At 44.5% G+C, this 17,123-nt stretch overlaps 1 protein-coding gene across 2 annotated transcripts in view; it reads left to right on the forward strand.

Annotated features, from left to right (window-relative positions):
• The window catches only part of STXBP4 (syntaxin binding protein 4), a 160,799-nt gene that overhangs the window by 10,183 nt on the left and 133,493 nt on the right, over positions 1-17,123 (forward strand). The window contains exons 2-5 of one of the 2 annotated variants that reach the window (XM_063119899.1): positions 3,511-3,597; positions 5,477-5,551; positions 9,050-9,135; positions 13,140-13,272. In XM_063119899.1, coding sequence (XP_062975969.1) covers positions 9,069-9,135; positions 13,140-13,272 — 200 coding nt within the window. In that variant the 5' untranslated portion in view covers positions 3,511-3,597; positions 5,477-5,551; positions 9,050-9,068. Of the gene's footprint in view, positions 1-3,510; positions 3,598-5,422; positions 5,552-9,049; positions 9,136-13,139; positions 13,273-17,123 lie in introns of those variants that run through there. The other variant, XM_063119900.1, reaches the window with a different exon arrangement.

Genomic DNA, 17,123 nt, shown 5'->3' on the forward strand with positions numbered 1-17,123 from the left:
GAAATACATAATAGAGAGGTTGCTCTCTATTGTTATCCTGAACTTTGAATTAACTTTTAGTATGACCAAAAATAGTGATTTTAAGTAGCCTTGCCAACAGCAAACAATGACAATTGTTTGTTTACAGTAACAATAATGCCCAATAGCAATGTTCCATGGCTGGCTCATAAAACATAGAATATTAAGATATGATCATAAAGTTCAGTAACCATAAGCAAAACCAGCAAAATGCACCATGACATTTCAGTGCTTAGCCTTTACTAAATGAAAAGGAGGACAGGGCTCCTGTATCTTTAAAAGTTGTATAGAATAGAAAAGGGAATTTGAGCAGGTGTCATTTGTATGCATGTAGCACCGGTGAAATTCCCTCTTCATCACAACAGTTAAAGCTGCAGGAGCCCTGCCCTCTTTTGTATCTGGTCACTTTAATATAGTCCCTGCAGCTTTTACTGCTGAAATTCCCTTTACAATACAACGGTTAAAAGATACAGGAGCCCTGTCTTTTCATATGGTCACCCTACTAAATGGTCATCTTCCATTTGAACGTGTTCAAAAAGGAATGCATAAAAGGTTGAGAATCATTCCACTTGAAATCAATGGGGCTGCTCCAAAGTAAAAGGTTTGTACTGGGGAGGGGGGCTTAGTTTTACCTTGACTGGAACATGAACCTATCCTTTGTTATAAACCTTCAAAGCTTTTCGCTGTCTAGCTCCTGCCTATCTCTCCTCTCTCATCTCACACTATTGCCCCGCTCGTGCTCTCCACTCCTCTGATGCCATGCTTCTCGCCTGCCCAAGGACCTCCACTTCCCTTACTCGGCTTCGTCCTTTTTCTTCTGCTGCCCCTTACGCCTGGAACGCTCTTCCAGAACACTTGAGAACTACCAACTCAATCACAGCTTTTAAAACTCAGCTAAAAACTGTTCTTTTCCCTATAGCTTTTAAATATTGAGTTTGTTCTGACTCTATACTGTTAGCCTCACCCTACCCGGTGCCTGTTTACACTTCCCTGTGCCTGTTTGCATTCTCTTTCCCTCCTTACTGTTTACTACAACTTTATTAGATTGTAAGCCTATGCGGCAGGGTCTTGCTATTTACTGTGTAATCTGTACAGCACCATGTACATTGATGGTGCTATATAAATAAATAAATAATAATAATAATAAAATAAATGTCTTATTATTATTATTATTATTTATTTATATAGCACCATCAATGTACATGGTGCTGTACAGAGTTGCTTGGTTGTCTGTGGCGAATAAAAATGCTTCCAGATGACCAGGTAGTGATCTCCATATGTTAATACATGCTGCATCTGTGTTCTTTCCCCCCTTTGTTTACTCTCTACCCTGACTTGGAGCGGGATAGAGAAAACCTAGTTTGGGATCAGTCCAGGCTGTCTGCTTCCTCCCTTTCTTCTAGTTTAAGGCCAGAAGGTTGGGAAGGAGTTACCGAAGGAGTTGCCTCAGTACTGCATTGTGGTCCTACAGCTCAGAGCTGTGACAACTGCCTTGACTTTAAGGCTACATGGCAGAGAGGGAGTTGTGAGAGGATCTGCATCTGCATTGTGTTTTGTGTTCATGTCTCTGATGGCTGCCCATCCTGGCTCTGTGCCTGCCTCCTGAGGCTCTAAGAGAGTGCCACGAGAACAGTCAGGTTGGGATGGTCCTGTGGAAATGCATCGTATTGCTTGGGCAGCTGTGTGACCCAGGGTACTGAAAAGATGGGACAGGGGTGACCAGACTGGGTTGGGGTGACCAACTCCTAAATCAACTGTCTCCATCCTAGTAGATGCAGGACAGATAAAACAAAGTACTTTTTCACACATTGCAGAGGTAGAATTTGCTACCGCAAGATGTAGTGGTGGCCACCAATTTGGATGGATTTAAAAGGGGTTGGATACATTCCTGGAGGAGAAGACTATCAATGGCTACTAATCCTGATGGCTATGTGCTACCTCCAGTATCAGAGGCAGTAAGCTTATATCCACTGGGGAACATGGGTGGGAGGGTGCTCCTGCTTGTGCATTCCTGGTCTAGAGCTGGTTGGCCACCATGAGAACGGAGTGGTGGACTAAATGGACCAGTATGGCTCTTGTTATGTTCCAGCATGGCTCTGATCCAGCATGCTTCTTCTTATGTTCAAATGTTCTTGTACCCTCCAGAGATGTTGGAGTACAACTTCCATAAACTGGCTGTGGGATTACGGAAGTTGTAGCTCTCATGCTATTCTTTCCAGCTGAGGAAATAGTGCTATTGGGTGAATATATATGAAAATTGCAATTTAAGAACTAATATACGTTAATAAGAATTACGTACCCCAGTTTGATACTTCTTCACATTAGTAGTTGTGTGCCTTCGGCACTATCTGTTTAACTTTGACTCTATAAGACCACCACAGGTCTGTGTCTCTTGTCTTTAAAGGGCTGAGATGCAGAGTACCGCTGATTCCAAGGTGCCCTTTCAGATTCTGTCGTTGTGGCTAGCTGTGAGGCTACGTCTAGATGCAACCACTTGTCCAAGGGCTGTACGAGATATAGCAAATGTCACCTGTGCATTTTGTTCCTCTGACACAAGGACTGTCTTCTAGACTTCTGCCTTTATAGACTCCTGGCTAGATTTCACTAGTACATGAATGCGCTCATCCATGGGGACATGTTGCCTGCTGCACAAGCTCAACTCCACAAAATGTGTTCTAACAGCATTGCTGGGACAGATGCTGGTATTGTAAACAGTGTTTTATGCTGGTGTATATTGTCCAGGATCAAGACAATGTTTCACCAAGAACTATGTGGTGCTTTAATCTTTTGTTAGCCACCTTGAGTTTTTCTCATGGGAAAAGAAAAGTGGATATATGAATAAGAAGTACATAAATAAAACAAACATAGCACAAGCTACCATGTCATATTTGAATGGCAGTTAACATTGTAAAAAGGAAACAAATGAATTTGTTCCATCACTCCTTTATAATCTTTTATGACGGGGCAAAAATGGGAAGATATTTCCTAAATCTCTGAGTAATTACTCCAATTCTAGAAGCTGCCCTTATTTTTCTTACCTTCAGGGGCAACCTGTTATTCTCTAACATGAGTTGGATAATACATTGCAGGTTTTGACATGCTTTTTTAATTTCCCTTTTTTAATTGCAATGTTGTGTGTACGGGTACTCCCCATAAGAATTACACAGGTGAGTTTTCGTACAATGCAACCGCTCTGAAATCCGCCGTTCCCCTTTCCTTTTCAAAAGGACTATTATGGGTCCCCACGGAATCAATCGAGCTATCCACCTCATTGCATTTTCAGACTGCCAAAATGGATTAGGTAATTAGATTATGTATTCAATTCACTCTTAATAAACCAGGAGTGTGGTTGCTGTTCCCCTTCTGGGCAATTGCAGTCCACTCTTAAGTAGATAGGAGTTGAAATCCGTAAAAGTATTTAGTAATTACCTTAGTATGCTTAATGGAATGGAAGACACAATTTATCTCTTGCTTCTTTTGCTTCTTCCACAGGCATTAAAATTATTGGAGGCTACCAAGAGCAATCTGAGGAAGACTATGGAATTTTCATCAAGAGGATATTACCTGGGGGAATAGACAGTAAATCATTACTCTTATTGTAATCTTGGTTGCCAGCATGGCTACTAAAAATAGCTATATCACTTTATGTATTGATTTTTCCACTTTTCATTACACATCCACATGTATACATTAGGCCCAATGAGAGATGATTAGGCATGAGGCACATCTGACTTTATCTGGAATGCAATCCCTTTGGCCCATAGTCACTTCATAATAGGTGAAAGGGTACAGTGCCATGCACTTGCAGGGTATTCTTTGGGATCTTGGCACCATCATTGGTTGCAATGGTTTCAGGGTGGATAAAAATCAATGATTTTTTAAAAACAACAACAACATATTTAGTCCCTGCCCACAGGCTTACAATCTAAAAGACATGACACAAAAGGAAAGGGGATTGGGAGGGAGGAGGAGGAGGGGAGAAAGGAAAGCAAATTCAGGCACTACAATCTTAGTTGCAAAGTTCAGCAGTTACAGTTGACAGCAGGAGGGAGGGGGCTCTGAGCTGGAGCTGGACCCAGGCACGGTGGAGAGGTGCCTGGCTGCTGCTTCCTCCCTCACTGGTGGCCTCTGCAGAGACAGTTGGTAGCAGGAGGGAGGGGGCTCTCAGCTGGAGCTGGACCCAGGCACGGTGGAGAGGTGCCTGGCTGCTGCTTCCTCCCTCACTGGTGGCCTCTGCAGAGACAGTTGGTAGGAGGGAGGGGGCTCTCAGCTGGAGCTGGACCCAGGCACGGTGGATAGGTGCCTGGCTGCACTTTAGACCTACATGTGAGTAGGCGAACACTTGCATAGGCCTGTAATGGAGCAATACAAAGGTGGACAGCATTAGGGGTGTGCTCCGCTCTGTTATGAATCCCCGGATCCGAAGCGGAGCGGGCCAATCCGGACCTCTGAAGCCTGGTTCCGGAGTGGATCGGGGAGGTCCAGATTGGCCCGAAGCGGTTCGGAACAGTCTGAAGCGATTCGGACCAATGTACTTGTAAACTAGGAACAAATCTAATATATTTGATGAAGGGATAAAATTCTGCACAAAGCCAGGTTATTGTTTAAAGCTCTTTGTATACATAAATCCCGATCTATGTAAACAAAACGCTCACGTGCATCTCCCTATGGCTTTTTGGTGTGTGAGTTTTTACTTCTATTAAAAATAGAAATGATTTAGATCCTAAGCCTTAAGTGGAGTTCGTCTTGCAGCATGGGGCTTTCCAACCTTTTCTGTGTTTAGGGAATACTCCAGATTATCATTCAAGGGAGGATTCCCAACGTTAGCCTTATTTGGAATAGACCCACTGTTTTACAGAGGGCTGCAGCTGTGCCTGTGTGTGAATGGGGGGGGGGGGGTGAGAATTGGTGAAAATCGCAGACACCCTCCCTTGAGTGAGCGGGCTTGCCCATTTCATCCAAGCCATAGTTTCTGTATTTGACCTACAATGCCTCAAAAAAGTTGGCACAAGATAGCAGAAAGTAGAGCATTATTAACACCTAATCTACAAATTGCAACACCTGAGAAATTTGCCCTCACAATAACTCGACATGGTGCATCTCTGTCCCTTTCGGATTAGAGATTTGAACCCATGTCTTCCAGATTCAAGTCCTAATACTAACCTATCATTAAAGGGTCATGCTAAATATTTTCCATATTCTACTGTTTTAACATAAACAGGTTATTTCTAGGTACCTCCACTCTATATATGTTTAGATGTTGACCAGGATGGGATTTTCAGTCGGACACGCTTCCAAGCAAAGGTTCTTAGGAACATGACCTTCTTGTGCCAGCAGTAATATTAAAGCCAGGCAGAGATGCATTTAAACTGGCAAAAAAACTTTTTATAGATGATAAGAGAGCTGTCTTGGCGAAAATCAGTGCATTTAACCCTTAACTGTTCTTTTACTCTTGCAGAGCTGTTGACATATTGCGAACGGCATCAGCAACCAGTCACGTGTCATTGCTTGTTGCCAGAGATGAAGAAGCAAAGTAAGAAAATGTTGGATTTCTCCTACAGCAGCCTTCCCCAACCTGGTGCCCTCCAGAGGTGTTGGGCTACAGCTCCCATAACTCCCATACAATATGGCCAATTTGTGTGGGTAGGGTGGTTACCTGCCTCCTCTTGTGCCTGCTGATTCTGCCCTGCAAATGCCCTACCCTTGAAGTCTGTCTTTACCTCTAGCCAAGCTCAGTTCTGGTTTTTAAAGCTGATTGCACATACCTTTGCACATGGTAGTTGGAGAAAACTGTGATTGCTGGCTGGATAGGCAAATGTTGAGCATGATGATCAAAGCAAAAAAATTAGATGGGTGCGCAAGATTTTGTACCAGCCTGGTGGATTGTGCCCAAGGACTGCACAGATTGGCAGAAAAGGTTTCCGCATTCCTCTTCTATCATGAGTCTGGAGAAGCCTCTTTGCTGTAGAGGTGAAACTGACCAAGGGTTTCAAAGTCCTTGTCAGTTTCATCTCTACAGTGAAGGGGCTTATTCCAATTTACCACTTGTTTGAACTTTTTCCACATTCTTAATTCCATGATTTAAATTTTCAGAGCCAAATGCACAGGAAATAAAGGCTAGGGTTTGGGATGTGTGAGCCTCCAGATGTTGGACTGCGAATCCCATGATCCCTCACCAGCTAGGGCTGATGGGGGTTGCAGTCCAACAGCCCCTGGAGTGCCACATCCCTCTTCTCTGTGCAATGAGCTTTGAAAATTTAAATTCTGATGCAAGCAACCAGTGATCGTTCACATGCGCATACCCATGTAAAATGCATGTGCTGTCAGTCCCCTGTTTGCACAGTTGCTCTTTCCACATGACGATGCTCAAAAAAGCAAAGCTATCCAAGGGACTTTGCAGGCTTTATGTGGATTTCTAAGAATGCGGAGGGGAAAAAACCTTGAGCATACAGGGTTTGGTTTTGCACATCCCAGTAAGGTGGCTTGCACCAAAATGCCTTTTAAACTTATCATCTCTAGATTAACACATAGCAGTAAGAAATGTTGGCAGCCAGCTGCATCAAAAGGCGCTTCTGCTCATTTCCCGTAATGTTTTCCAGCACACTGTGCTTCTGTGCACCTTTTACTGTGTAATTGGTGGTTATATCCAAATGGCTTTCTCTGATTTCCTCTTGTGTAGATCAGAGGTGCTTTCCTAATCTGCTCGCAGCCAAGGAATGCTGACCTAGTTTTCTCTAACCATGCTGAATAATTAAAACCCATAAGCATTTCCATCATTCCAGTAGACTTTTGCACTGAACGGTATTAGACTTTTTCTTGTCAATTTGCCTTCAGTGTTTTAGAAATAGAATGGGGGGAATAGTTTCTTACTGTAGCCACCCTATTCTGTGATTTCCAATACCTTGAATCCACACTTACGAAGCCTGAGGGGCAGTAGCCAGCTGTGTCATTCCACTAGAGCAAATGCGATTGTGCTAGCAGAAACTAGGTTTCCAACTATGCGCAGTTGGAAGGATCCAACTAAAGTTACATTTGCACAAGGAGTTACACATTACGCTTGTGCAACTGATTGCATGTTACAATTTTGCAACCCTTTGCACCATGGGTTGTGAAACCCTTTAGGCTACCAGTTCTGCAACCATCTGCACAGCCATGTTGCGTGAGCATAATGTGCAACTGCTTGTGTGACAGAAAGATTGAGCAGAGCTCTGCTAGCGTTATTTGAGTTTGTGGAATTGCACTGTTAGGCGCTGCATACCTTGGAGAGCTCCTTTCCCAGCTCCCATCATCAAGGGAGATCCTGCTCACTGCCCTTTTGTTCAGGGAAGTCACATCCACACAGTTGCAGGGCAGCAACTGAGGCTGCAATCTTGTACCCACCTACCTGGCTTAATTCTTAGTAGATATGAATAGGATTGTATGGTAGGCTCAAGCCTACCAGTGCCCGAACTTGTAGGTGCTTGCAAAGGACTCTATACTGCAGGGTTGGGCAATGTGTGCCCTTTAGAAGTTTTGGCCTACAAGGCCCATGATCCCTCACCATTGGCTTTGCAGGTTAGTGCTAATGGGAGTTGTAAGCCAAACATCTGGAAGGGACCAGGTTGCTCACCCTTGGCAGGCTTTCTTATTCTCTAGACCTCTGTGGATTAGTGAACTGAGATTTATTTGTTTACTTGTAACTTACTTTAAATGTGTGGAGAACATAGGATAGAAATATTTTTAATAGATCTTATGTCTCTGCCAGGAGGTAAGGTGGGGAAGTATATAGGGTGTTGTCTCTAGACAATATTTTCTTAAAGGGCATGTTTGTCTTGTACTCAACTGCAGTATAAAGCAACCTTCCCCAGATGTCTGGAATACAACTCCCATAATATCCGACCATAGATCATGCTGGCTGGGGCTGATGGTAGTAGTAGTCAAAGACGTTTGGAGGATCCCAGGTTGGAGAAAGTTCATTTAAAGCACCACAGTTTCCCATCACTTTTGTACTTCTTGCTGCAAAAAGCAAAATTTGGAAAACCAAAAGCAACCACCAATACCAAATTTCTACAAAGACAGTAATTGCAAATTCAGAATAAAACATGCATGTGGAAAATGTATGTGAAGTCCAAGACCACTTGACCATGTTCCAGCAATTATTTGGAATGCAGAATCTGAGTTTAATTTTCTTGGTATAGACATTTATTTTTTAAGAACAAGAGCTTAAGAACTGACCATGTGTTAAGAGGGAGCAGCCGTTGGTGTGATGGGAACTTGTGTATGGGTGGAGGTGGTGGTAGGAATAGAATTCCTAAGCTTATCTGGCAGGGAGCTCTGTAAAGACAGAGGAGCACCATCTGTGTAAGAATCTGGTGAGATTACTGGTGAACCTTGTAATTAACTTCAGCATGAGGAAAGCACAGCTTTTAGGCCTGCTTGGATATTCCGGCCAGCCCAATATTTGAGTTCCAACTCAAGATCAAGAACTTCAGTGGGGTCAGCAGTGTCAAGAATTTGTACTGTTTGAAGTTCCTCATCGGGGCACCCAGTTCAAGTGCTAGATCTGCATTGGATGCTGTCTGATACTGACCTGACCTCTGCCATTGAGGCCGCACCACTTTCAGCCCATACAAATCTGTAATCAGCCCGTGCTGCAGTGGGAAGCAACCACAAGACCAACCACCGTGTATACAGCCCTCACGTCTGCAGGGGATATTGCAGGCTTCTCCAACCCAATGCCCTCCAGATGTGCTGGACTACAATGCCCACCATCACCAGCATGCACAGACAATGGGTGTGCTGGCTGGGGATGATGGAGATTATAGTCCAACTCATCTGGAGGAGTTTGCAGAAGGCTGAGGGATTGACTTACATTACAAGGTTCTTGCTCCGGTGCTCCTGTTTCTGGTGGGATGAAAGTAGGAGAAACATTGATGCAGACATTCTCTGTGGTGCAACAGTCTGAGCAAAAAACAAGATTTTGCCCAGCAGACAAGCTAGGTGTCCATTTCCCGATAGATAGATATCGCAGCTTCATCTTTTTTTGTTCCAGGAAAGAATTTCTAGACCTGATGGAGAGGTGCAGTTTGCATAGTAACGCAAGCTCTACAAGGAATTCCCCGACACAACTGCTAGCTGGTGAGCTGCTGGTTATGTCCTCAGTATGCAGTATAACAGAATAGTAGAGTATGCTTTGTGGCCTGGTGGCCTCTATTAATATTTCAGGTTGGTAGAAAAACGCTTGCGTGAATTGGAAGGTAGACCTTTAGCCCAGATTTTATGTGTGGGTTGATGTTTGATGGACAGAAAGGACACCTCTGTTCAATCATTCATATATATATATATATATATATATATATATATATATATATATGGTGTGTGTGTGTATTACGGATCTGAGCACAACAGAAGTGAGTTATTGCCCCCTAGGGGTTCATTCTCACATTACAAAACAGTCTGCTCCTCCATGGTTTGAGAACAGCTTGAGTCTCCAAGCCTGTAATTCAAGGAAATGTTTTAGCAACTGCTGTTTCAGGTAATCTCTGCTTAATAATGTCTACTACATTTATAACTATAACTAGCAAGAGATCGAAAACATCAGCAAATAAATGGCTCAGAGGTACATCAATCCCAAGAACTCTGTACAGCTCATATGTTACCAAGTTTCTTTCTTTCTTTCTTTCTTTCTTTCTTTCTTTCTTTCTTATCAAAACGTTTGTATCCCACCCTATATTACTGGGATCTCACGATGGCGTACAGATAAAGTTGTGCCAGGTCTATTCATTTACGTATTCACATTGCAGAATAAGGCTCTGTGCATTGTGATGTGTGAATATATTCAAGCTCTTCATTCTTCAGTTTCCAGAAGAGAGCTTAATTTTTCCTAACTTTTTGTGTGTGTGGAAAGGCTTATAAATTAAATTTTCTTGTTACACTTTATTTATTTATTTATTTATTTATTGCATTTCTATATCGCCCAATCACCGGAGTTCTCTGGGCGGTTCACAAAAATTAAAACACACACACCTGATTTTGACCCTTTATTTATTGAGAGTTAATGGACTCTAGTATCGCTAATACACCGGAATGCTTGGAATTCCATCAGATAGGATCGGCTCTTAGCCCACTGTTCTGTCGTGGTGTGGTTGCGTTCTGCATAACTCACCTGTGAATTGGTAACACAACCCCTAGTTACCACTCGGACAGCCTTGCCCTCATTCAGTAAACAAGAGGGTCTTCTTGCAAGCTATTTAAAGTGCAACGAAACTGTGAGAAAAATTCAGACGCAGTTAGTTCGCTGCCACTGCTGTCACAATGAATAATTGAAAAACTGATACAGTTGATGATGACGCAGTATTAGAAAAGGACAAAAAAAGTACCACTTGCTGAAGTGTGAAAGGGCATGCATAAGCATGCTTCGCAGATACTCAGGGCACAATAAAAGCGGTTCTTCATATACATCCAAAGTGGTATTTTTGGTTGAGTGGTGCCATGACCAAGGCGTTGGATTTAGGCTCCCGTCATTTTGAGCCTGTGGGTTTGAATGCTATCTCGGCCAAGGTGTACTTTGGAGCCAGTGTGATGCAATGCTTAGAGAGCTGGATTAGGGTAGGGGAGATCTGGGCTCTAATCCCCACTTAGCCGTAAATCTCACTGGGCCATTCACTATCGCTCAGCCTAACCTACCTTGCAGGGTTGTTGTTGGGGATAAAATGGGGTGGGGGAGAGAAGCACGTTCACCACCTTTTGCTCCTTGGAAGAAGGTGGCATATAATATAAATTAACAGCTACTTCAAAATTGTCTGGCTGTGCAGTCTAGATCCTTTCACAAGTTTCCTCCACGGGTTTGCCTATGCCTGGATGATCGAAGGGGCCAGGGCTGTGGGCCATGCTGCCCCCCTCTCCCCCTGTGGTATCGCACTTTTTAGTCTGGATGTCTGAAAGAGAAAAGCTACATGGGAGCACTGCTTATGCATAGCTGCATGAGCAAAACTGGGACCATGAATGCAGAGGGGCCGAGGCATCACAGCAGGCCCCTCTACTAAAGTGGAGGGGGGGGTTACACCTCTTTCAGCCTGAGGTCTGGATTCAGTTTTGGACATGCTCTCAGGGACCTCATCCCACTGGTAGCCAGGGCCAAAAGAGCAGCCTATTTGATCTTAAAGCCCTTACTGCCAGTAACTCTGCCTTAGGAGAGGCATTTGGGACCACAATACCTGACGGAACGCCTCTCGACATGAACCTACCCATACACTGCCCTCAACATCTAAGGTCCTCCTCCGAGTGCCTACTCCGAGGGAAGTTCGGAGGATGGCAACAAGGGAGAGGGCCTTTTCGGTGGTGGCCCCCCAATTATGGAATGATCTCCCCGATGAGGCTTGCCCGACGCCAACATTGTTGTCTTTTCGGTGCCAGGTCAAGAGCTTTCTCTTCTCCCAGGCATTTAACAGCATTTAACAACATATGCTAAGTTTGTTTTTTAATGGACCCAGAACTGTTGTTGTTTAAAATGGATACTGTTTTATATTGTTGTTTTTATATTTTTGATGGTTTTAAATTTTGTATACTTTTTAATGTTCACTGTTTTTAACTTTTGTAAACTTCCCAGAGAGCTTTGGCTATGGAGCGGTATATAAATTTAATAAATAAATAAATTTCAATCTTTTAGAATGGAGGGGGAGAGGCAGAATGGTGAATGACCATTTATGGAACCCTGGAGAGCCATATTTGGTCTCCTGGTGGGACGGACGTGGCAGGGTTTTTTTTAGTGTGCTATTGGACACAACATGTGCAGTTGGGAAAAATGTGCAGTTGGAAATCTGATAATGTGCAGTTGAAAAAAGTGGTGGAAAAAATAAAGCGTGTGTTATGTGTTTGTGTTTATTAAGAACTAAACAATAGACAAAGTCGGGGATGGCATGTTACACAAATTATATAAGGATGCAAGTGAAAGAGCCCTTGACGGTGTGACTGAAGTTGTTGGGTCCTGTGACAGTGTTGCCTGAATAGTTGTGGGGGCAGAGTTGGCACTTGGATCTATTGCATGGTCTGGTCCCTCTGTCTGTGTCTCTGTCCTGTGTACAGTTGCTGGTTAGCATCCGCTTCAGGTTGGGTGGTTGTCTGTAGGCCAGGACTAGCCTGCATCCCAAGGCTTGTGAGAGAGAAGTATCTGTGCTGATGGTGGGTTGGAGTTCACTGATGATCCGTTGCAGTGGTTTCAATTGGGGGCTGTAGGTGACAACCAGTGGTGTACTTCTCTTCGTCTGTTGTCCTTCCTGGGTATCCAGATGGCCCTGTCAATCTGTCTTTAAGTTTAAGGTGCTACTAGTGTTGGTGATAACCTGTCTAGTAATGAAAGAGAAATAATGTGTTTGGCGGAGGCGTGTGTGTGTGTGTGTCTATCTGACAGGGCATTTGTGCAGTTGGAAAATTTGCTTTAAACCATCACCACCCCACACGATGTGGCCTGCAGCCTTGAGGTTCAACAGTCCTGCTCTACAGGTAGGCAAATGCCTGGAGGAAACATGTGGGAAAGTCTTCTGCCATTTTAGGTGAGCAGCAGCTGACTAGGCTGGATTTGAGCACATGGAAAGGTCCTATACAGAGCAATCGTCTCAGCTCCTGTATCTTCTTAATCTGAATGCTACACCAGGGGTGCCTTCCAGATGTTTTGGTCTTCAACCCCCCATCATTGGCCATCATGAGCAATAATCAGGGATGTAGAAGTTGTAGTCCAGAACATCTGGAGGGCACCAGGTTGCCTGCCCCTGTGCTTCACACTCTAAGCCCTAGGTCGTACATATACCAGTAGGAAACATCATCCCACAACAGAGAAAATGTAGCCTCTTTGCTTCTTAGTGAGGCTGGGCTGCCAGAATTTTGAATTTCCACTACTCTTGAGAGCAAGGGTCGTGCTCCCTTGTAATGCGATAGAGAGAACTACCAATTTTGAAGGAAACCAAGGCATGGAATACGATAGAGCTGTTTTTGGATAATTACGCCCTTAACTGGTGGCATAGATTTCCTGGTCCTTCCTCTATTACACATTTATATAATAGCTATGCCAGCCCCTGAAATCTGTGCTTTGTGAAGTGATTTGTCACTTATGAAAGTTGTTCATTTTGCCTCTTTCCTTCTCTGAGGTAAAGCTGCTGACAGCTTCTCTTCAGGATCGTCTTCTGGGTCACCAAGTCCTCAGCTGTTGCATCCCAAAGACATGCTTGCAAACCACCATGGAAAGCCCACCGCAACCACTTCCTTTCAAACTGCCACAAAGTAACTTTCCTAATGGTTCATAGATCTATTTTTGTAAGAATTTGTAAGGAAACATCAGCGTGGAAAGCTGGGTTTTCATTTCCGAAGCCACCATGTTGGTCTAGAGCTGTGAATGGCCAGAAGTGAAAGGATAGTCTTGTTTCATGTGCCGTTTCTCTGCAAATATGTATGGCTTGAAAAGCGAATTAGCGGTGGATGTCGCCGTGCATTTCCTCTCATCTGTCACCCGTTATATTTTATTTATTTAAGGATTTTTATGCCGCCATTCAGCCAAAAAAGGCTCTCACGGCGGCTTACAAAAGTATTTCTTGACAGTCCCTGCCCACAGGCTTACAATCTAAAAGACATGACACAAAAGGAAAGGGGATTGGAAGGGAGGAGGAGGAGGAGGAGGAGGGGGGAAAGGAAAGCAAATTCAGGCACTACAATCTTAGTTGGAAAGTTCAGCAGTTACAGTTGGCAGTTGGCAGCAGGAGGGAGGGGGCTCTGAGCTGGAGCTGGACCCAGGCACGGTGGAGAGGTGCCTGGCTGCTGCTTCCTCCCTCACTGGTGGCCTCTGCAGAGACAGTAAGTAGCAGGAGGGAGGGGGCTCTGAGCTGGAGCTGGACCCAGGCACGGTGGAGAGGTGCCCGGCTGCTGCTTCCTCCCTCACTGGTGGCCTCTGCAGAGACAGTTGGTAGCAGGAGGGAGGGGGCTCTCAGCTGGACCCAGACATGATGGAGAGGTGCCTGGCTGCTGCTTTCTTCCTCACTGGTGGCCTCTGCAGAGACAGTTGGTAGCAGGAGGGAGGGGGCTCTCAGCTGGACCCAGGCATGATGGAGAGGTGCCTGGCTGCTGCTTCCTCCCTCACTGGTGGCCTCTGCAGAGACAATATTTACAGATATTTCGGTAAATGGTCTAAGCATTTGCATACCCTTCATCGCTGAAGTGCAGTGATAACTGTTGGGTGACATTACACATTCCATTTACCGCTTTCATAGTGTTATTTCTTGCTTTTTATTCCACATTATCCAAAATACCGCAAGAAATGTCATTGCCCCCATTCAGAAGACACCTTAAACCACGGCTTTAACCATGGTGGTTAAGTCAGAAAGCCTTATTCACCATAAGCCGTGGTTTAAGGTGTCTTCTGAATATGGCCCGGCTTTCTGACTTAACCACCATGGTTAAAGCCATGGTTTAAAGTGTCTTCTGAATGGGCCCAGTGTGTGTCCTACGAGGTATAAATGCGAGACATATAGCATCACGTTTATTTATTTATTGCATTTCTATACCGCCCAATAGCCGAAGCTCTCTGGGCGGTTCACAAAAATTAAGACCATTCAAAGTATAAAACAACAGTATAAAACCATAACATAAAATACAATATAAATACACAACCAAGATAAAATCAGCAGCAATGCAGAAATACAAATTTAAAACACATGATGGGATCACAATGATTTGACACAAAGTGTAGATCTGGCCCAGGTGTCCACCAGATGTATTGGGCTACAATGTCCCTCATCCCCAGTGAGCATGGGCATCTAGCTCATAGGAACATAGGAAGCTGCCTTATACTTAGTCAGGCCATGGGTCCATCTAGCTCACTATTGTCGACACTGACTGGCAGCAGCTCTCCAGGGTTTCAGGCAGGATTCTTTCCGAGCCCTACCTGGAGAAGCCGGGGATTGAACCTTGGACCTTCTGCATGCCAACTAGGGGCTCCATCACACTGAGCTATGGCCCCTAAGTATTGTTCTACTCCAGGAATGTTGAACCTCTTTCAGCCCAAGGGTCAAATTCCATTTTGGAGACGCTTTTGGAGGCTGCATTCCAGCAGTGGGCGGGACGAAAGGGTCTGTGGCCCCAAATACTAGCCTATTGTTGCTTTAAGCTCTTACTGCCAGTCACTTAGGAGGAGCATTTCAACCTTTCAGAATGAGGAAAGAACTGCACAAAAGCCAGAAACCCACCAATTGGTGATCGCTGCAAAGGACATGGCCGTCCGGATTTGGCCGTCCTGGTCTACACTGATGGGTAGTGGCTCTCCATGCTGTCAAGCATGAAGTCATTCCCATTACCTGCTCTCTGATCTTTTTAACTGGAGATGATGGGGATTGAACTTGGGACCTTCCCCATGCAAAGCACAGGTTCTGCGACTGAGCGACAGTCCCTTCTCTGAGACCTCTCCTTTTTTGCTTATTTTCTCACTGCCTTCTTATTCTTTTCTTTTTCTTTTTTTTTAAAAAAAGAATAATCACTGAACCAATCCTGAGGGAAGAACGGTACCACGATTGAAGTCCTGGCTGGCTACCCCCTACCTACAATGCTGGCACTTATAGGCAAGAATCACCTCACCTCTGCTCTGCCTCATTCAACAGAGGAGGGAAAGGAGTCATAATATGATGACTGTGGCTTTGCAGCTTTGCTTTTCCTTTATTGGGCCCAAGCAAAATGCCAAAGCCTTCTGTGAGGCAGTCGGATGTGTGCCCAGAGGGGCAACAGCAGAGGCATCCAGTCCACCCATCTTTGGGGCTTTCTAGAGAGAGATATCAAATGCCCTGTTTTCTCTGTGGAGGGACCTGTCTTTGTGTATCCCTAAACGTCACTATATTCTTTGGTGGTTGTACTAGTACCGCTTCATAAAACCCACCTTTTATGTGTGTAGAGGCTGAGGGTACTTTCAGATGAGGCTTTTATCATGCAGTTGTCCTGCCCAAACATGGAGGGGGCTTCCAGATGACATCCCCTTCCATTTATAACCCTCTCATGTCTTCCCATTGCTGCTTCTGTCTTTTCTTTACCACAAAAACCTCTGTTAAGAAGAGAAAGATGGAACTAGGTGCCCAGTGTATGTCAAGGGGCTACAGCTAAGTGCTAGAGCAAATGCTTTACAAGCAGAAGGCCCCAGGTTCAACCCTTGGCATCTAGAGTTAGGCTGGGGGTGGGGACAGGAATCCTCCCTGAAACCCTAGAGAACTGTTCCCAGTCAGTGACTGCATTCAGACAACACAATAGGCAAGAGTGGGGTAATAATCAACTCGACAGTTGTTTATCCACATAACATGATAATAATCAACCGTAGTGTGGATTAGGATCAGCATTGAGTTGACAGTTACTCAACGATGAGTTGACTCACTCATCCCCTGCCCTCTCTCCCCCACTCAGTTCTCCCACTAGTATCCCATCAGCCATTGCTGCCAAAAATCTATCCTGCCAACTGGACTAGAGCAGCAGCCACTGTTTTGACTGCTGACTTTTGACTCTGGCTGACGAAATAACCAATGGTGGCCGAGGAAATAACCAACAGTGCCCTCCACTCAACATGATAACCAGTGGTGTTTCAAATAGCCAACTCTGCACCATGTTGGTTATTGAGTTGGTTATTTCGGCCAAGTAACCAACTGTTGTTTAAATAACTCCCTCCAAACAACACGCGAACCCATGGTGGGTTAAATAACTAACCGTCGACTATTTAAACCACCATTGGTTATCGTGTTATCTGAACCCAGTCACTGTCAACAATACTGGACTAGATGGACCAATTCCATATAAGGCAGCATTCTCTGCTCCTACAATGCCTTTCAGTTGTTAGCACCTGGAAGACCCCAGAATAAAAATTGGGTTCCATGGTCCCTTTCTTTGACTGCTTTATTTTTAAAGGCAAATTATATCATGGTTTTCTTTCTAGTTCACCAGAGCAGAATTGTCTTTATGAAAGCAGAGTTGCATTAGGCTCTGCCCTGAAGGTTCCTGTTTGAGCAGGACTGCTTGGTTCAACTTTCCCCTTGAATAAACTTGCACCGACAGCCACTACTTTTGAACTGAAGCGGAGGTGGGGGAAGCATCCCCTGATTAAAATGTAAGCC

Source organism: Elgaria multicarinata, chromosome 3, assembly GCF_023053635.1.
Source record: "Elgaria multicarinata webbii isolate HBS135686 ecotype San Diego chromosome 3, rElgMul1.1.pri, whole genome shotgun sequence".
Classification (NCBI taxonomy): Eukaryota; Metazoa; Chordata; class Lepidosauria; order Squamata; family Anguidae; genus Elgaria; species Elgaria multicarinata.